Raw genomic sequence first — 21,613 nt, 5'->3', positions numbered from 1 at the left:
ACTAGCTATTAACGACTTTTGATCTTTTAACAAATGCTTCGGTAGATAGTGTAACATAAGCAAATGTCCTCTACTGACTTAAGCAATTATAATAAATATGGGCTATATGAGGCATGAAATCAGAACATTTTCATTTTTCCAAAGAATGCAAATGGTTTCTCATTCATATGTATCATCCTAAGGACTTTTAGACTGAGCACATGGTAGCAAAGTAGTCCTTGACACTTCTAAATGGGAGACATTTTTCTAGAGCTGTGCATATTATCATCAAATGGATGGTTTCATTAAGGTGAAAATCTGTAGCAAGAAGTGCTCAGAGCCATAGTCAGACTGGACTTGCATATGGCTCTGTGCTTGCTTATGCACATACTTGAAAAGCAACTGAACAAAACTCTTCCTAACCTCCAAAATCTCAACTTGTAGCTACAGATTTGCAATAAGTTGTGGGGCTGGAAGAAAGGCAGTAAGAAAAAAGGCAAATTTTGGGATGGGAAGCACAGGGAAGCTTGGAAATCTGGAAGACGTTGATTGAGCCAAACTACGCGCGGCAAGAATAGTTCAGTCCCGCATGCATGGGAACAACATGTCCACCAGCAACCAGGATTCATTTTCTTCATCCCGCTTAGTATAAACCTCATCTCTCTGTACTAAAAAGAATAATGTCTGTGAAGCACAAAGGAGCAGCTTCTGAAATCATTTTATAGAGAGAAGTAATGGGCATAAATGACACCCAGCTACTATAAAGCAGATTGGGTAAAAATCCAAGCTCTGTTAAATTACTGAGGAAAGGGTCTGCAGTTTCAGTGATACCAGGATGTTTACCAAAGACCTTTTATCTAGTGAAAGAGTAGATGAACTGTAGTCAGGTTGGAAACCTTTGGCCCAGGTGGCAGTTGCATCTCAACTCTCTCTTCCAGAATATCAGACTCTGAGGAATTGCCTCCTGTTTGCAAAGTATTCTGGGGAATTCAATGCTGACCTTGTACTGGAGCAAGAGCTCGGGAGACTTTTTATCCACAAATTCAGGATGCAATATCACATCCCTAACAACAAGGGAGAAAGGAGTGACATTATTCTATGCGCAGGAGAAGGGCGACTCATCCCTATTGTGGGCTTATGAAATCTCACCTGGGTTTGAGTTTGCTGAGTAAAAGCTATACCTTGCTCCTGAAGGAAGGTATTAGGTTGGTCAACTGCCAGTTCCTGGGGAAAGAACCCTGTGAGATTATTTACATTCATTCCGGTTAATCAATTAATGTTTGTAAAGCACTTCAAAATTGAAAAGCACTCCTATAAATATTTGGCATTATCATATAATTACACTACCACATCTCAATAAAATGCAATATTGGCCATTCTTTAATCATGTCATTTAAGTATCAGTAGAAGTATTTCGAATGTAGGTATCTCAGTCTATGCTGACCCTCCTCAAGACTGGTAAGCAAACCCGAATCAAAATGAGGACTCTTGATTTTGGAAACACTGTAGACCCACTGTCTGATCAGAATGAATGTCTTTTTCCCTAGAACAGAAACGCTTCTTTTCCACAACTAGAAATACAGGTAATTTTTCCTTCTATTTGTCTTGCATCTTGAACATTTCTTATGGGCGGCACAAAGACTCACCTGCTTTTCAGTTTGCCTTCCCTTATTAATATAATGGAAAAAGAATGATATTTGTGTTCTTGTCTCGGATTTTTATCCTTCAGGGTTATGTTTTATCAACGGTCTGTATACTTTAGTGTGTGATATACTGAAATAAATTAAAACAATTAAACACTGAAGCATTCTCCATTTCCTCCATAGGCTAAAAAGAACATTAAGCATCAGTAACAACATATTATGTATGTTGTCATCTGATTGTCAGCAATATAGGAAGTGTTGCTTCCTACTCCATTGTCTTCATTCTGAATAGTAAGCTTGTTTATATCAGTATCAACAATCCAAGTAGTAGTCTGGCATCATAAAAAAAAAAAAAAAGAATAATTTTAAAATAATAATATTTGATATAACTTTTTCATAGCATAATACAATTTATAGTCTTCTAACTGTAAGATGCTTAGGAAACTCAGTTACATCTAAGCTTTTCTCCACAAACATGAGAGCTATGAAATTCTGGATTTGGGGGAGGGAGATGGAGTTTTTTATTCATTTTTTACTTTTCTAATGAAATCAGAAATTTTAATGGACTGTCTCCATTTATTAGATGAGGTAGTTACTTTACTGGGTGGTAATACTGTTACCATATTTCCCATTCCTCCTTTTTTACTTTCTTCTTCCTCTGATGCTCTGACTCTCACTTCTTCACTCCTTGTGACTTCTTTTCATGTCAGTTAAGCACCATTTGGGGGATAGGCAGGTTTTGTGTGTTTGTACAGCACCTGCACAAGATTGTCATTGAGGCTTCTAGATGCAATTACAACCAAAATAATAACATTTCCATCTGCTCTTTTAGGCTCATTGGCATCAGTTCACCCTATGATGAACTTAAGATAATGCAGAGCTGTTCTTACTTCTCCTATATCTTTCTGGAACAAATGTCTAAAAGCCATAATGTAGGCTCACAGAAAAATGTGAGTTTCCACCACCAAAATCATACCAGAAGACTAAAATATAGAAGATCTTACAGGCAGGAGCTACCTCTGACTGTGTCTGTATAGCATTTACTGATGGTAGGACTCCAGTGAGGGTGTCTAAGGTGCAATTACATAATGCGTATATATAAAATGGAATGCGTCATTACTGCAGTGTTAATCTATATTTGGAAACTAGAACAAGAAAAGCACTTTCTCCCGTTATTTATTTATTTCACTATAGAAAAAAGTGTATTTGATATATGAAGCATTTTATGAGACCATCTTTTTATTTGAATAACTGCTAATTTGCACGCCTAACATCAGTTGCTGGTGCAATTAATTGTGGATGCAAATGAGAATGTTTAGCTGTCTAATCACCTGATTGTGCCTATAAATCAGTGACAGTAATTATGTGTGTAAATGCTCATTTCAGCCTGCAATTAATTTGGTCAAAATTGATAGGACAGAAAAAAATACCACCCTAGGCTGAAATTTGGTCCCCAGTGTGTAAAAAGAGAAAGTATCTTCCTCCTCTGCTTCCTGTGTTTAAACTGCAGAGAGCTAAGTAGACAAAGAACAATGATTCCCCAATCACCAATAACTCACTGCCAGTATTTCACAATAAAGTGCAATGGGAGAGGAAATATTTCCATAAGGGTTCATTAATCACAACAGATTTGCCATGCACAACCACTCTGCAGAGCAGGTAAAGAACCCTAGGGTACGTTGTCTGGCGCAGCATGTCATTTTCATAATGGGAAGAGCAGTTTTTGCACAAATGCTGTAGAGCTGAAGTTGCAGATGGTTCCACTGGCAGAGCTAAAGCCTCCTGGCACAACCTCCAGCAGCCAAAGCTACTTTGAGTATTTATAGCAAGAGTTAGTGATATCTCAAAAGAAGAATGCTGAAGAGGTTGTCTGTCTCTCTATGTGCAGTATTGCCAGATGTGCCCCTTGACACATGTGAGGACAGGCCAAACAAACCTCACCCAAAAACCAAACTGCAGAAAGAAATCGAAGTCTTACCTGTCCCTGTTGTGCTGCAGGATACTAATGAGAGGTCTAGGACCAATTAAACTGATTGCGACCAAGAACCTGAGGGTCCAATAAACCCTGTTAGCAGAACTGCGCAGCAAAAGATGTCTTTCCAGCTCAGTGGCTTCTTTCAGATCTGGGCAGCAGGCCATTTCACTTTACCTAACCCTGAGGACACCACAGAGTCCCTGTTATCCCATCATACTCTAACCGATCTAGACCTGCTCAGTGTTTTCCATGAGAGGTAGGGTTGGTGTCTTGTTTACTGCACCTCTGTGGTTTCAGTCTCTGAGTAGTTCATTGCTGCTTCACTCCCACGTGGAACTTTGATAGAATTCAAAGCCACCTGGTGTGATTTTAATTTAAATGTGAATTTAATGTGTTTTCCTTTTATATTGCTATGATGTGCATTGTCAAGAGAAATGCTGCAGGCTCAGATCTGGCCTTTCAGCTGTTTCTCTCTGTTACTTCCTGGTTTTGTTTGATGCAGATTCCTGAGAAAAGCTCTTGCTTTTTGGTGGCACGTGCATCGCGTACAAGGGCTCATTTGGTACAAGTACAGTGGTCATTCTTCAAAGGGGCAGCTGGTTCTTGGTCTGTTCACCAGTCAGAGGCCAAAAATCTCATCAGCAGAAGATACCTCTAGAAACTGAACAGAAAAAGGATGAAAGGTTGCACGCAGCCTCCACAAAAAGATGTTAGTTGATCCACCATGCTCCACCAGCTATGAAAAGGGTTTTAAGACAAGAACTTGTGAAAAGGAAGAGAATGATTAATAGTTATCTTAACAAATTAAAACAATTCACATTGGAAGTAGTTAAAATTTACTAAAATTCTTCTTGTTAAAAAAATATGTCACTTAAAAAAAACCAGCTGAAAACTAATTAAAAAGATCATAAGGAAAAGGTTTGAGGATGAAGATGTAAAAGGTACTTTGAGAAAGAGACACAGAGATCCACAACAGTTAGTAGCCCTACAGGGCACACTGTCAGGAACCCAAATGCAAGACAATGTTTTCATCTTTAGAATTTTGCATCGAAACTTTGTTTCAGCTGGCCTCAATTAGTTTTGAACTAAATTTAGGGGAGAGTGGGGGGAGAGGCTAGACTCTCTTGCAAAAATTAACAGATAGCTGACCAGAATAACAGAGCAGACCAAAGGCTCCCCAGACAGTCACTGTGCTGTGTGACACAGGCGTGTCATGGAAGTAAGCGCTACATGCGTCACAAAAAACATAACAGTGGATGGGTAGTTTGGCCATCAGAAAACACCTCTTGCTTCCTAGAACCACTCATTACTCCTGCACCCACTGGAATTTATTTAATTGGTTTGTCACCAGGTGCTTTTGCACCTGATTGCACAGGCCACCAGAGCCGACATGCTCTGTGCTGTCTGTGTGTCTGACGGTTCCTTCTCTCTTCTGCTGGTTAATACTGCCAGCAGCAGTAGTCTGTTGGGCTCCTAGATCCTGCTTCTTCTCACTGCTGCTGCTGCACAGAAGCTATTCTAGTGAGTCACTTTCAATCACCAAGGGAACCCACAGCTAGATCTCTGCTCCTTCTAAAATAGGAACTCACAGCTACATCTTCTTTCCTCCTAAAATAATCCAACTATGAGAAAAGGCATTATATACTTGGCAGTATCTGAAATATGACATTCAGTGCATTAAATGAGTGGAAAAGCAGGACAATGTGCTCAGCCATAGTAGGGCCCCAAGCTGAGACCACCCCAGGCTTGTATTGCAGGTGGTCTTCCAAGTCCACATAGAACCACACAGGGAGGAGATCAGTTCTTTGCAGGTTCTGAGTAGAAACCGTTGCAGGGTCAGCTTTTTTACACACTCATTATTTGAAAAATAATACTTATAAGTCCCTCTGAGGGAGGATGTGTAATCCACACATCTCCCTTATATTTCAATTCAGAAAACCAAGTCCTTGAAAAGAAAACTATTTAACAAGAGATAATGCTAAGCTATTTAAAGGGTTTTATAAAGGCAAGTCTTGGCTTCAGTTTAGTTTACTTATCGTATCAACCATTACAAATTGCAATATGATAATCCTTTTAAGTAGATGCTCGTTATTTTGAGGTACATTGAAAAAATACTGGTTGTTTTCAAGCAGAATTGTTACCTGTAAAACATCATTCTGCATTTCAATAACCTTTCTCTTTTATTTCTAGGTATTTTCACACAATATACTTGGGTATCCGGAGTCGGCAGAGTGGAGAGAATGACAGATGGCGGTTTTATTGGAAAATGGTGTATGAGTATGCAGATGTGAGTATGCTGCATTTGCTAGCCACGTTTCTGGAAAGTGCACCACAGCTGGTCCTGCAGCTCTGTATTGTTGTACAGACTCGCACACTCCAGGCTCTCCAAGGTAGGGGTTCATTTAATGTATTTGGTTTTTCTCATTTTAGGAAGATGTAATTTCTATACATATATATATTTATCCTTCTTTCAAACTGCTGTGTGCCCTGTACTCCTGGCATAAGAGCAGATCTTGCCTGCTAGCTGCTGTTAAGCTGTTAACAATGACTCTGTCAAGAAAGCCTGTGTTCTTGCAGCTTTTTTAGCCTTTCCTATTGGCCCTGGGTTGCAGAAAGGATTTATAATGTTTTTCTTTCTGCATGTCATAGAAGAGCCCTTCTGATTATCCAGTGGGCCAATGTGAAAATTACATCAATCAAACAATTCCTCTTCTCCCTATGCATCTTTCCGTGTGTGTTCAAACCCCTCCAAACTGCAGTAATGAGGTTCATGTGGTATTATGCAAAATAAAAAATGGCACAGCAGGAAACAGCTATTCTCTGAAGAAAATGCCAGTGTCTGTGGAATATATGTCCATCAGTTCTCAGCCACGTTTATTTGAAATAGTACAAGTTAGCTCCTGAGCATTACAACAATACTCATTCTCTGAAGCTCTGGGTTTCTTACTAAGGTTGGTGCTTTCAGCAGTCATGATTACTTCTACAGAATGGCAAATACACGCTGGAGAGTTTTGTCAGTCAGCAATACAGATACAAGAATATCTCCTTCTTTACTGCTTTTCTGGTGATGCTTTTGTCCACCTGACAACTTTCCTTTTGTATGTTTTACCTTATGGCTGCATCTGGGCAGAAACTATTAGCAAGGGAATAAGGTGAATAAGAGCTTGGGATCCAGAAGGTGACACAAACATCATAAGGTGGTGAAGAGTGAAAGGAGGAATGGAAGAGGAGCAGAGGGATAGAAGGAGGAAGGAAATGCAGCATTTTTGTCATTTGTTTTTAAGAAGCAACTCACGTGCTTGCCACTGTACAAGATAAAACTGTAACAGCACCTTGCTCCAAGAAGCTCTGAGTCCAGTTACATAGTATTACGAGTAATACGCAGTGAGACTGATCAGGTGAAAAAGAGCTGGAAATAAAGTGGGTAACTGTGTGAAGACCTTGATCTTGGGAAGTTTCTTGTGGATAAATCAGAGGTTTTTCATTTACCTCCCCTTTGAACTGATGTCTAATAACAGCTGTCCAGCTTCCTATGGTTTTTGGGTTTGCTTCTTTATATCTAAAACTCTGTCACCTTAAGGCAAAAACAAAGCAAATGTTTCTATTTTAATTAGCTGGTACACTGTACAAGGAAGGTTGCTAAAGCACTTCCTACAGCTATTTCTCAAAATTATGCTGCCCCACACCAACCAGTCCAAACTATTATCATTCAGATAATATCAGGCATTATCATTTCAAGAAGCTTTGTCCCCTCAGAAAAAAGAGTCCAGAGACATGTTTATGAAAAGAACATAGCTAGAACGATGTATGGTCAGCTGTAATTTAGCTATCTTCATGAACTATTAATACAGAAGGTTTCTTGCTCTCGTTTTAGTGCAATAACAGATCCGTCTATGAGAAACGTATCTGATGAGTAGGCACTAAGTCTGTCATGTACTCTGCAAGCAGTTGTTAATTAGAAAAAAACCTGAAATGCTTCAATTTAAAAAGCAAAAAATAGTTCCTGAAGCCTGTAATCAGCTCTGTGAAATCTACATATTAGAAACCAGAAAGGAATAAAACTATAATTATGGATTTCAGCTGAGAAGGCTGAAAATATTTACTTATCCTCTCTTCTTCCATTTTCTTCCATCTCCCAAGAAGAAAAGGCTCCATCTAAAAAAAACCTAAGAAAATTAAACAAGGTTGTAGCATTTTCTTAAACAGTAGTACCATTATATTCTCCTAGTGAAAGCTAGTATGTTTTAGTATATTGCCAGCTGTGAAAATCTTTTTCTGTTCTCTCTTCTTTTTTAAAGAACTGTTAAAGATAATGCATTGCACTATAGGATGGTAGATTTGCTGTGAGGCTGCATAAGGAGAGTATAATTTCTCTCAGTGGTATCATGCTACAACTTGGTGTTTTACAAGGCCTAACCATAAGGTCTATGCTTCAGCTAGCTGTCTACTTACTAAGCCTGTTATAGAGATTCCTAACATGGATCAATAAACAGAGTGTTTGATTGATTTTCTTTGTTTAGAGAGTGCAATTTGGTTTTATTATTGTTCCTTTAGTTCTGTGTCCTGCAGGACAAATTTATTATGACAATTGGTAAGTGCTATCGCTGGTCCATGTTCTTAAAAGTATATTTCCATCACAAACCACAAATTCGGCATGGAAAATGAGTGATACTGGAAATGTCTTGGTCTATAAGCAGAGTATTTCTAATATCAAGCCATTAAGGGCCACAAGAAAAACTGTTAAATATTTTATTTATGAAATTGTGTAGTTTCCATTCCAAATGCACCAAAACAGCATCATTCCTAACAGGAGAATGCTGTCAGTGTGACTGAAGATTCCCCATTTTGTAATAGGTGTTGGCTAGGTGTGGATGATTTCTTAGCCAGTCCTTAAGTTCTGCTAATGAAGGTAAGAAATACATACAGGCATGTACGTAAGTCCTTATGAAGATAAGAAAAATATTGTTTGATGTATACAAAACCTTCCCTCTCGGTCTCCCTGCACTGCAGTGAGGGCCACTTCAAAAGCCCAGAGGATACACCATAAGGATCCTTTAGCACTTGCCTGGACTCCCAAAGCATGACTTAAAAACCTGCAATATAAACTTCTAGCAAGGACTGGGTAACGCTGGACCACGACCGCTGCAGCAGAACATTGCTATGCAGGAAGCCATAGACAGTCATTATGGAGTGGCATCTCTCTTCTTTCTGGTGCTTTCTGGGTGCTTTGGCACCCAGAGAAATCTCAGTAGTGATAAAACAGTATCTAAATTATTATCTAAAAATCTGATTCTTCTTTAATATTTCATCAGAACTGGCACAATTAGAGACAATGATCTTTCGTATTCTCCCTACAATCAGCACCCAACTCCTTCTCAGAGTGGAAAGAATGAAATGAGTTATGGGATAAGCTGATGATTTCTCAGTGCCAATTCCTTGAGAAGACAACTTCAGGATGATGCTGGACTAATCTGGAGCTGTGCTAATCTCCCTATTACCTCCATGTTTTCTAATCAGTTGGCTCAATTGAGTCTGAAGAAATATCTGCTCTCTAGAAGACAAATGTGCCTTGAAAATAAGCAATTCTTCAGTCTTTTCCTCGTGGGAATCTGTTTTGCTTCCTTTTTCTTCATGTGCTCTGAGTGCAGCAGTCCTACAGCAAGTTCTCTGCTGAGCCAGCTCCAAACTGCATTGCTTTTGTTTGTGTGCTTTTTCTTCTCTCTCTTAGTTACTCTACAGAAAAGTCACGTCCTAACCAGCTTCATGGTGGGAGTCACTAGTTTCACCAATCCTATTCTAGGTAGGAACTGTATGAGGAATGGGACAGCTCTGCATGGTGGGGAGCAATGGCAGAAAGTCCACTGAATCAACTGATTCTCGTTTTGCATCTGTCTGTTTGCATAAGGGCATTTATGTAAACAGAAGTGTCTGAACTGTGTGCAGGTGAGCTAATTCAGCTACCAGGATGGGCCTCCTGATCTCAGTGCCAGCATACATACACTACCTGCCTGAAACCGTGGACCTGGGCCCTTCGCCACAGTTCTGCTCCGTGGCTGGGCAAATAGGTCCTGCTCTGGGTCTACCTACGAGTCACGGGGAACCAAAATAGCAGAGTTGAAAGTGTTAAAAATTAAAATGCCTCCACCCTTCAAGACATTTAAATAAGCAGTAGTTTCACAGTCTTTGCTGTAATAGACTAAGTATTAGGTGGATTTGCTGACACAGTAAGATCAGTCTAAAGGCTACAAGACTCTACCTTGGTTGCATGTCTGGACATTTGGCATAATCATAGAATCATAGAATGACTAGGTTGGAAGGGACCCACTGGGTCATCGAGTCCAACCATTCCTAACACCCACTAAACCATGCCCTCAGCACCTCGTCCACCCGTCCCTTAAACACCTCCAGGGAAGATGACTCAACCACCTCCCTGGGCAGCCTATTCCAGTGCCCAATGACCTTTTCCATGAAAAATTTTTTCCTGATGTCCAGCCTGAACCTCCGAACCTCCCCTGGCAGAGCTTGGGGCCATTCCCCCTTGTCCTGTCCCCTGTCACTTGGGAGAAGAGGCCAGCTCCCTCCTCTCCACAACCTCATTTCAGGTAGTTGTAGAGAGCAATAAGGTCTCCCCTCAGCCTCCTCTTCTCCAGGCTAAACAACCCCAGCTCTGGGATAATGGCCATATGTCCCTACATTTGCTTTGCTGGCTTAACAGATCTTGGGACTGACAAAGTGATAGAAATAACTGGGCTGGCAAATTGGCTGAGGGACGTTATTCCACCATTGCTTGAAGCCACCCCACCTACAGGCTGCCCCTGAAAATAATTGATTTAATCATGGAAAGTCCTGCCAACACCTAACCCAAGCTACACGTTCCTATCAAGTCACTGGCATTCCCATGGCTGCATACTGGGTCCCTTAGTTATTTTCCCCTGTTGCTAACTTCATTGAGTCTCAGTGGATCCACTTGAAGTCTCTGGAGCAGAGGTATCACACAACTAGTAGTGCCAGCCCTGGGGTGGAAGAGGGGACAAGTCATCAGGGTGAGTAGGGAAGATCAAGGCTGTCCCTTTCTGTGGCACCTTGTTTTGGAATCACACCTGCAGACTGGCAGTCATCCCTTGGTGCTCCCTTTTACTTCCTTTGGTTTTCCCCCAATGCCATTTGATTGTAGAAAGACTTCCCATCTTAAAATTTGTAAAAATCAGCAAATAAAACATCTTGCTGATCATCTGATTGGAAAGAGACTCCTATCTGTCAGCATACAGTTACTGTCAACTTACTCAAGGACATAGTGTTCTAGCTGCTCCTAGATGAGCAGATAGACAAGATTTCTCCCTGGATTTACCACAGATTTCATTATTTATGCTGTATTAATTAACACATTGTTTAAATTATAGATTAGCTCCTCATTCCTGTTTACTGCATATTATGCTGGCTAGTAAGCACTCGACATTTTTTTCTTCATCAGCCCCTGGGGGGATTTGTTCTGGCTTCTTCATACAATCCTATAAATCAAAGTCTCTATCAAAGTTTAATCAAAGTCTAATCAAAGTTTATATCATATCAAGCTGCAGTTCTTAATATAGACTGACAGTAGTGCAGAAGCAAAATCAGAAGTTCAGAACAATTCATAAATTTATCAAGTTTTGTTGAAGTCACCACTCTCCCATAACGCTGCAGGATTCTGCTGAAGCTGCATTTCCACAAAATCTCCCTGGCCAACCATTTTCCTATTTTCTACCAGCAATATATGAAACTCTTACACTGTTCATATACTGACACTGCAGCCAGAATACAAAAGTTCACAGTGCCACCAAGCATCCCTCTCCAGTTCTTCTCCTCCTAACAGACTGCTGCTCCTTCCTGAGCTGAAGAAGTTCAGAGACTTGCTAGCACTTTATGACACGGCTGATAGGTCGTAACTCTAACTGGCTGAAGGAAATTATGTGTTACCTAGTTCATTAAAAAATCCTCTAGCAAGCTCATCCTTAAACTCTTTAAATATCAGTGCAATAAACTGGAATTCATTTAAGTGTTTAGTATTTACTTTTTTTTTTTTTTCTGAGGACAATGCTATACTTTTACACAGCTTTTCTCTTTTTTTTTGTGACCTTCACAGTGATTTCAGATTGCTCTGTGAAGTGCTGGCTGCCTTTGCAGTGCTCTTTAAATAAAAAAGAAAGAATTCTGATGTAAAAGTGTATGCAACTCAATGTATATTTATGTGGAAATAAGGTGCAGCACTTAAGGGCTGGGCAAGCTACCACTGCTTTTCTCTGTGCTGTCAAGGTTCTGCACCACTGCAGTCCAGCAGTCACCCTTAACCAGAGCAGAGAGAAAGAAAAACAGAGCAAGCAATAGTCACAGATTCTGCCTGCAACTTGGCAAAAAAGATTTTCAGTGACAAGGATGAACAAATATGGTATACTTTGGAGTATATGTGTCTTCTGCAAATCACATTTGAAGTCATCTGTAAGCTCCTTTGCAAATCTTACAATGTTATCTTGCATTCATTAGGATAGAGCCATCATATTAGCATACCCTTGTTTCTGATTGGACAGGAGAGGAGTTCCTGAAGGCTATCATGTCATACAATTCATGTCATATCCTGATTACCATCTTAAAACTAGCTATACCCTTGGTACCTAATATACCAGTTGGAATTATAAGTCTCTGATTGATAGAGACTTGCTGCTGCTGTCCTGCCTTTTTAGTTTCATCGGTAGTCTCTCCCTATTTATTCTTATGCCATCCCTGGTTTTACACTTATCCCCTAAGGAAATAAGGTTTATATGATTATATAGTCCATTTCTGTTCTTCAGTCCTGACTGTTAAGAACTTCTGATCTATTGCACTGTTCCAATCAAAACATAAAAGAACAGCTAACATTTCAAAGATAATTGAGTTTCTTTAAATGTTGTGAGCAAAACAGCCAGGTAAGAGGGAAAAAAGACAAATGAGAATCTTCACTAAAGGGAAAAGCAGGCAGACTTCAACCATTATTCTTTTTGTTAGGCATCAGCCACCAGCCAGTCCAAATATGCATCCTTCCAGACATGGCATTCCACTGCTGTCCCTTGCCCTGTGGGAGTATTGTGATAGAGAGATGGCATTAGGGAATAAGAGACACTTTGATGGGAAAGTAAGAATCAATCCTCCTGCTACTCATTCTCTCATCTCATGAGAGGTTCTGCATTCTCTTGATTATCATACGCTTTACCTTCATCAGTTCCAGTCTGAATTAATCTTTGGTGAATATGGATGACCAAGACTATACAGACTACTCCTGATTACATTTTTTCAGAGCTGTCATTTCTCATGGAAATCACTAAGTATTATCTAGGATTGTAATTCCCTGTTGACTCAGCGTTGTACTGGTTAATCCTAGCTATTTCACAATCATGTAAAGCACACAGGCTCTTCTGGTGTCATGTCACTCTGATGAGGCTTCAATTACATCAAAGACATTTATTAGCAACTCAATATGCATAATGAAATTTCACCGTATTACTACTTTTCCAGCCTGCAAGTTACTCATGACTTTTCCATGCATCACTCTGCTGTTCCGTGTTGATAATGCCTCCCAAAACCTTATTAGAATATTACTATTTAAAGCCGAGGTCATTAAGGGAAATCTTCAGACAAGATTACTTCCAAGGGTAAACAACACTGAAAAAATTAATAGTAAACATAGTCCAGCCCAAGAGGTTTTCAACAGCATTTCAACATAATTCTGCAGTGTCTTTCTTTCACTGGTTCCTCTACTTGCCATAGCTATATTCTACTAATTCCCATCTTCTCAAGCTTCACCAGTATTTTCCTATTGGCAGGGTAATCACCATTTTGCCAAAGTTTTGATAGATTAGATCTGCCACATTTTATATGTTGAGAAAGTGGTTATAAAAGAAAGGTATCAAGTTAGCCTAGACTCTGTGGCTCTCTTATGATCTGCTTTTTTGCAGATATCTGTTATTTTTTATCTTCTTTTATGGTTATCTTCATTTTCCATTAGTTTTTGCTCTGAAAGCTGCTCTAAAGCTTTGTATTGTATAGAAGCCTACGTTGCAGGCCTGTTTTGGCCAGGTACTTGTGAAGCGCACTAGGTTGCTTCTTTTCCAGTTACATGGCACCAGTTCTGAGCAGAGAGATTTATTAAGAGGCTTCTCACCAGCAACAGGATTTCATACTCCAGCTTTTTTTGAATCCTGAAACAGAGGTTTTCTGGTTGCACTGGCTGAAAACAAGGAGCTCTGAGGGGTTTTTCTACCTACAGTAATACAGATTTCCTTTCTATTCTCGTTTCCTCTTTGCTGGCTCTGTCTTTGAGGCCTCATTTCAAGAGCACTTTTGAAAATTGACCGTAAGGCACAGCCTTTATTGCTGATTATCTTTTTTCCATTTCTATCTAGGCACCATTTGGGAGGTGGGCTTGCATACAGCTAGGTTTTGAGGCTTTTTCCAGAAGTTTTTTGCTTTGCAGCATTTAAAAGCTCCAGAAATTGTTCTGTTTTGCCTAAAAGAAAATCCATGTCTTCTCCATAGAGAGGTCCCCAAACAATTAACTTCTGCTGCCTTCACTCATTTCTTTTAAATTCTGATAGACAGACTTACTAACAGATCTGGTTTTGTTTATCTCTTCATTTTATTTAAATTAAATTAGCATTCATGTGATCCGGTGATATTTTTTACAATTAGCTGTCCTACAATAACCTCAATACTTTCTGTAACTAAATTTAGAAAGAAGCCTTTCTGCTTTCTGTCAGAAAATCTGTCAGTTGTCACACACTGGAATATCTGGGCTGCCTTCAGTAGCATTTGCTCTCCAGTCTATATCTGAGAAACTGGAGTCTGCCATAATGAGACGATTCTCTCAAGAATTTCTCCCTGTAAAGAGAGTTTGAACATCTCTATCCATATCCAAATTTAACTCTGGAATTCTACAACTACCCACTACCCTTCCCCAAAGTAATTTTGTATGCAAACAGAATCTGTTTTATCTGGGTTCCCTCTCTGAAACATCAGTCATTCCATTCACACACACTACTTTTACCATTTCCATCTTTTCTGAATACCAGCTCCTTTTCAATACCTATGTCCAAGGAATGATTACAAGTCTATGATGTTTCTGTAACCCTATAGTTCTCTTTGTAACGTAGAGTGATTTATGTCCTATACCAATGACTTTATTTCTTGTGTTTCCAGATGTCCTGTTCTTGTCCATTGATCTGCCTATCAGTATAATACATCAATACAACTTGTAAATATAAAAGAGGCAATGTATGTGATGTAGCAGGTATTGCCAGGAAGATAAGGATTTGGCAGAGCGATGGCATTACCTCTTAGCACACCCTTAACAAATTCGTAACATACCAGCATGTTTACTGTCATTTTAATAGAAAAAATAGTAATTAAAAACAGTATTAGGAAGATTTAGTAAATCTTTTACTGCTGCTCTTTTTGTGTTCTTTCTTCTGGCCATGTTAGATATCCTAGCTACATTTGCAGATACAGATGTCTCCAGTTAAATTTCAAAATCCTATTGAAAGGCCTCAATAAATGAGCTGATAACCAAAGATATTAAGTGGATGCCTTCTTCTCTAAATTTTGAAAAATTTTGTCATATATTTACATGTGTGAGTCCAAATATAAGTACATGCCTGAAAAGTATTATGCTGGTCTGACAGGAAAGAATCATAAGTGGTTTTATACATTTCTGTTTGCATATAAATACAATTTCAAGATTGGTTTTCTAGGCTTTTCGGTGAAGCTTGTCCTAGTACCAAGCTGATAATCTCACCTGTGGGTGGCATTTCGAACTCATACAGACTGAGAGACATAATTTCTTAACTTGTCACAGAATCAAAGAATAAGTTAGGTCGGAGGGTCTTCAGGACATCATTTCATCCAAATCTTGCTTGAAGAAGGGCTATGTTCAAAGATAGATCAGGTTCCTCATGCCAGTACTTCTGCGACTGGAGATCCCACAGCCTCTCTGGGTTAACTGCTGAAAGCTTCTTTTCTTACAGCAAATCAGAACTTCTCTTGCTGCAATTTGCAGCTGTTGATTCTGATGCTTTTGCTGCACCTCGATGTTTATCCAAGTTTTTGCTGTAATTCCTCTTTAGGTGAGAGAAAATGGCAATTAGATCTCTCCTCTGGGTTCACATCCCTCTCTACCAGCCCCCTCCAGGCTAAATAAACGTAGGTTGTATACTGTGTGCTCCAGCCTCTAACCTTGGTGGCCCTCCACTGGCCTCACTCTAATTAGTCAAAGTCTTTCCTGTACTGGGGGCTCAAAATAATATATACATGCAAGAGTTTTCCTTCGCCTTTTTAAGTGCTTTTACAGCTCCTGTTAGCCTGCTGAGATCCCTCTGCAGGGCAGCCCTGCCCTCCAGCGCAACAGCTGCTCCCCTCTGATGGGTCCAGGCTTTAAGATGATTATGATCTTGGAGGCATTCTGAAGAGAAATTCCTTATTGTTGTGGAGAAAGGCAACACCATGCCCTAACGCCCCACACCCTCCCCTTCCCCCCTACCCCCCTTCTCTCCCCCCCCCCAATTAATTTCAAATTATTTACAGGTTTTTAAATTTAGTTATGGCTCCACAAAGCTGCTAATACATACACAGTGGTAAAGACAGCCCGAGACACGAAAGTAGTGCATTTAGTTTCTGTGAGCATGATATATTGCCTACACATTGAATTTTATCTGTTGAGAAATGTCAGAAAGTTAGTGGCATATCCTTCTGCTCCCTTTTTGTTGTGCTGAAAGCATATTTGCCAAAGAACAAATTCCTAGTTTCATTTTGGATTTCTGTGTTTTCTATGACTGGTACTTTTGTTCAGGAGTGGGGAAAAGTGATGCATCCTTGGCACAGAAAAAGCTTTTCTGTGTCTAATATAGCAGTGAGAAATTTCAGTCGTGATTGTGTCTTACCCGAAGACTGCACAACACTGCAAAGATAAGAATTTATGTGAATTCTTCATCATCACTGTCTTTTAAAGCTTCAGCCAAGGAGCCAATGTACACGTCCAACTTTACTCCGAATAAATAGATCTGAAATTTTTTTAGGCATTTTCTCCGTTAGTGCATGATATATGCCTTCCTTTATTCATCTTGCAGCTTTTGGCCTATCTGCAAAATTACTTCCTTTTTGCCAACATTTACTAGAAGAGTAATTCTTTCTGATGAGAGGGATTTTAGCTGAAAGTTGAAGGTCGAAGTGGGCTGCATGTTTTAAAATACCTGCATGAAGTTCAAGTTTAGTTTGTATAAAGGATATACTACAGATGATAGAATTACCTAGGAAATTACTATGTGTAAATTATTTTATAAGTATTAGTATTTTTTTGTTGTGCATACGCTGAGTATCAAGCTGCAAATATAAATAGAACGTATGGCATTCTTTCTTTGTACTCAGAGTTTTGCAAGTACCAATGAATAGCCAGTGCTACAGTGAGACTCAAATGAACGGTCTAGTCTGGCACAGGAGGGTCACCCCTGTGGGTACATTCTCAGTGGAGTCAGAAGAACTGCTTTCTTTAATAGAGACTATTCACTGGGCTGGGGTTTATAGGACCATTTTTTAAAAAAAGATGTTAAATAGCTGTCTTTTCTGTTAGGTTTGACATTCTACCTAACCTTGTATGCCTAATAGGCATACAAATCTATTAAATGCATTTTATTAGTTTTTGTTTTCCGTAACTGAATTATAATGAAAATAATTTTCAAATCCTTTTTTTTTTTCACCATGTGGGTGTTATTTCTCTTAGTGTGTCAAGTTAACAAAGTAGTAAACTGTATTCTGTTCTCTCTATATAATGAATGCAATTTAAAAACAAATCATTAATGGCTTTTTGTGTTACAGCTGAAGAGAAAATTCCTAGTTTTAGTTTTGATTGGGGTTTTAGCATATATTTTGTGCATAGGTGGCCATTGTGCTCTTGGTGTGAAAAAGCCTGGGCAGAAAGAGTCTCGTGATATGAGACTACTGAATGACTATTGATCCCAGTCCATCACATTTAATAGACCCTGCATCTTCACGCTTTTTCCCACCCTGTGGACATTTCAAGGTGCAGAAAAAGTCTTCTATTCCCACATAATTGAGTCAAAAGCGTGAACTGAATCCTCTCTCAATGTGGCTTTCCTGTCGCCACCCTAAATAATCCTGCCTGTCACCCTGCAGCAGCCATCTGGGACTGCCATAGGGTTTTGCAGGAGCTCTGACACAGCACCCTCCTGGAGCACCCACCCAGTGTCACCAGGAGGACCCAGCAACCCTCTGGCAGGGTCAGAGAGTGGCCGAAGGGCTGATCGGGAGAATCCTGCAGGTGCTGGGCACTGGGGCCACAGGGCTTTTGGGACTCTCATGTAGCAGGGATCAGCTGCAGCAAGTTCCCTCTGCCAGCTGCCTTATCGCTCTCAGCAAAGCTGCTGCTGTGTCCCCAGAAGTGGGGACAACCAAATGACTCAGAAAAATCTCCTGATCAGCTGCAGTTTTCAGTCTGTGAAATTAAATAAACTAACCCACATCTCAGTTTGCTGTTTTATGCTGTGCTAAAATCTGCAGTAGCTCCGGGGCTGCTTCGTGAGCCGTGCTGTCGTCCCCATCACAGGGGCAAGCAAATGATGGGGTGTACCCCTCCTTCAGCCATCTGTTGCCACCTCTGCATCAAAGCCCTCAGAAAGCTTATGCAACTTCAGGCTGTTTTCAGATCTTTGGTGCTTTCATATACTCTTTCCTGTTCTGTGGAAAGATGTATTGAGTAGTTCATTATCACCAGAAAGGAGGATGGAGAGGAAAGAGCTGTTCATGCACCATCCAGTTAAAATGGATCTTTCCCAGGTCTATCATGCCACAGAAAGCTCATTTTGAACTCCTAGATTAGTCATTCTTGGTAATGGAGCTTAACAAGTAAGATACCCCAAAGGCATAAAATATTGAGGTCTGGTGGTCTTCTTGACCCTTACCCTAAGCGGCATGGTAGTGTTTACTCTCTGGGTACTCATAGGAGCTTCTCATCTTTATTACCTACATATAGTGCAAAACATACCTGCTTCCCTAGGTAGCTCAGCTTTTTGCTGTATTTTGCTCAGCAGAAGGTGGGACACATGAAACATGAGCCCAAGACAACAGTAAACTGAAAATCGCTTCCCATGTCTTTTCTTCAGACCCACTGTAGTTCCAGCAGATCTCATAGGCACACTGTGAGACCAGGACTCTCATCTGGAAGATTTTAATCAGGTACCTTCACCTACAAGCACAATAGACACCAGAATGATTCGCAGTAAAAAGTAATTCTAGGTGATGAATATTTTATATCTTTTTCTTGGCATTTCCTTTAAAAAAAAATTATTTTACTTTCTACTATGGAGCCTGTTTTGTTTAGAAGAGCTGTCTCAGAAATGCCTGAAAGTGTCTGAATAGTGGTTCAGCAGGAAAGGAATGGTGTTACAATATCTCCATAAGAAAAACTCCAGAAGTGTTTTCTGTTTTTAATGTAATGTTTTTCAGACTTTGAATTTCACTTCCTTGATAATGAGGGTAACAGGAAAACTGGGAAAACAAGTTGGAAAGACTGCATGATGTAGCCCACACCTCCTTTGGGATGGTTTACTTTCAGCTACTTCTATGCCATTCCTTGAGATGTAGATCGAGGGCAGAATCGGGCCCTTGGCTTCACAGGAGTAGAACATCGTGTGGCAGAAGCCTTTGGAGCCAGATGGGTTTTCTGAGAAGAGCATAATGGATTGCAATTGAATTGATATTTTAAACTAACAAATGTTTAGATCAAAGAGGCTCACAACACAGACACTTACAATACAGGGCTGATTGCAGCATAACAGAAGCAGCTAAGTGCTGTAATGGGGAAGGTGGTGTCAGCATTTCACTTCTAAATTTCAGTCCTCAATGACTTCAAGCAGCTGTAAAAATTCACTTTTAGCTGAGGCTTGAACAAGGACATGGGCCAAGAACCAGAGCGCTCTAAAAAGGGATCCCAGTTCATTCCTGTATGAAAGGCTTCCCAGTATGAAAAAGCTTAAATGTAAGAGGGTAGCAAAATCTGCTTCCCTGCAGATAGGGTCCTGTGTTTGGTTCTGAAGCTGAAAAACAAGTGAGGCAACGTGAATGAACAGAGCTTTGAAAACAGCTCTTCTGAAAAGATCAGCTGGATAAAATGTACAAAGATACAAGTGATTTGAAGGAAAGCACGAGCTATATTTCACCTAATGGGAAAGCTAAAAGACTAGTAAGACTAGTGTCTTTTACTGGTTGTTATTCGTAAAGCAAATGAAATATCTAACTTGCAAGGCAGTGTAGCTGACGTTCCTCTGTTGCTACACGTCGGGAACTTTTCTGCATTATGGCTTTCTTTCTCCTACTTGAGGTTTCATCAATAGGGAACTGTCAGTGAGGCCATTTTTTCAGATTATGCATTCAGAAGTATTTAAACTGGCTCTGCAGAACAAATTAGGAAAATCAGACTTTAGGAAAATCAGACTTTTAAAAATATCTCCTGTTTTGACAGTCTTGATATCTGTACACACTGTGAGTCGATATCCAGATTTGATGCTAACTAGAGACTTCTTTATGCAGTCTTGGAACAGAAGAGACAGATCACTGCATATACAGAAGTTAAAAGAAGAATTGCAAAGTATCACAGAAGATAGTTAGGCAAATATCTTAGCATGAGTAATTTGTAGAACAAAGTCCAAAGCTAAGAGATAATTCCAGTTACAGAATTCCATGCATTTCAACATATGATCTGTACCTGCCATGAAATAAGATTGTCCTGTGAGCTAGACTATGGAAAGACGGTTCTTGGATACCAAATTCCTGATCCCAAGATCTGTATAGAAAACTTTGCCAAATGTCTCCACTGCCAAGTCTGGAAGACAGAAGATAAAGATATGAAGTCTGAGGAAAGCTGGGATATACTGAAGAAGACACCAGACTTTTAGATCAAGTCTTCGGGATGCTATTTTGATTTCTTCCTGTAACACACCAATAACCCACTACTTTGACAAACACTTTAAAAATGTGGTATCTAAAGTTAGGAAAATGCATCCATGGTTAATCACATAAATTGGTAATCTGCAGTTCAAATGGATAAGAATTTGTAACAAAAAAAGTTTGCGGTTGTGTGTTTGTAAATATGTTACGGCTGCAGAGGATTTGTCTAAATACATATCGACCCAAATAACAGCTTGCCCCATTAAAAATGTGATATCATATAATGGTGAAAGCCATGAGCATATTTATGTGTCTTTTTATGGCATCCTGTGAACGCATTAATATTTTGTAGTCTTGTGACTCATAATAATTCAGTCACAAAGTGTTTTGCATCTTATAATGCTGCCTTGACTCCATTAATAAGGACCGTGAGATCATTATTGGATTTAGAATAGATATATATTTCTGGAACACAATTAGATTTTCTTTCATTTTTGCATTTTAATTGAACAATCTTACTCCCATCAGACTGTGAACTTACATAAAAGTAGGTGTAGATTTTTGCTGCTTGATAAGACAGCCAAGAGGAACAAAATATTTCCTTAAGGATAGCATTAATTAACTAACTAATATTTAGTTTTTAATTGCTTCCCCGTATGGACACAAAAACATACATACAAATTCATTAGCACCTCACTGGTGAGTGCTAAAATGTTTATTGGTTTTTCACAGCGACTATTTGATGCTGGTTCCAGTTAAGCACTACTGCCCAAACATTCCTTCTCTGGCTTATTAATTCACAGCAACAAATCCTATTTCTTCCTCCTTCCTGTCCTCCCCTCCATTTCCACTCCCAAACATACTTTCCCTCCCTGTCATTTGCAGAAGGTGCTAGTTTTAAAGACAATGTCATAAATTTTGAAGAAAAGGGAGGTGATGCTTCCAAGCAATATTTCTGTTGTCAAATAGAAAGCTTTTGCTGCTGAGTATCTTTGTATTATAATCATTAAAATACGCCAAGCCCTCTAAACCCATTACAATGGCTGTAATGCTACTA

At 39.6% G+C, this 21,613-nt stretch overlaps 1 protein-coding gene across 1 annotated transcript in view; it reads left to right on the top strand.

Annotated features, from left to right (window-relative positions):
- Window positions 1–21,613, top strand: part of XKR4 (XK related 4) — a 225,753-nt gene that overhangs the window by 136,717 nt on the left and 67,423 nt on the right. Inside the window, exon 2 of the mRNA XM_009570460.2 lies at window positions 5,788–5,987. Within this exon, the coding sequence (XP_009568755.2) occupies window positions 5,788–5,987 (200 nt within the window). The remainder of the gene's footprint in view (window positions 1–5,787; window positions 5,988–21,613) is intronic.

This window comes from Cuculus canorus, chromosome 2 (genome assembly GCF_017976375.1).
Source record: "Cuculus canorus isolate bCucCan1 chromosome 2, bCucCan1.pri, whole genome shotgun sequence".
Taxonomy (NCBI): Eukaryota; Metazoa; Chordata; class Aves; order Cuculiformes; family Cuculidae; genus Cuculus; species Cuculus canorus.
This window is presented reverse-complemented; position numbering and strand designations above follow the sequence as displayed.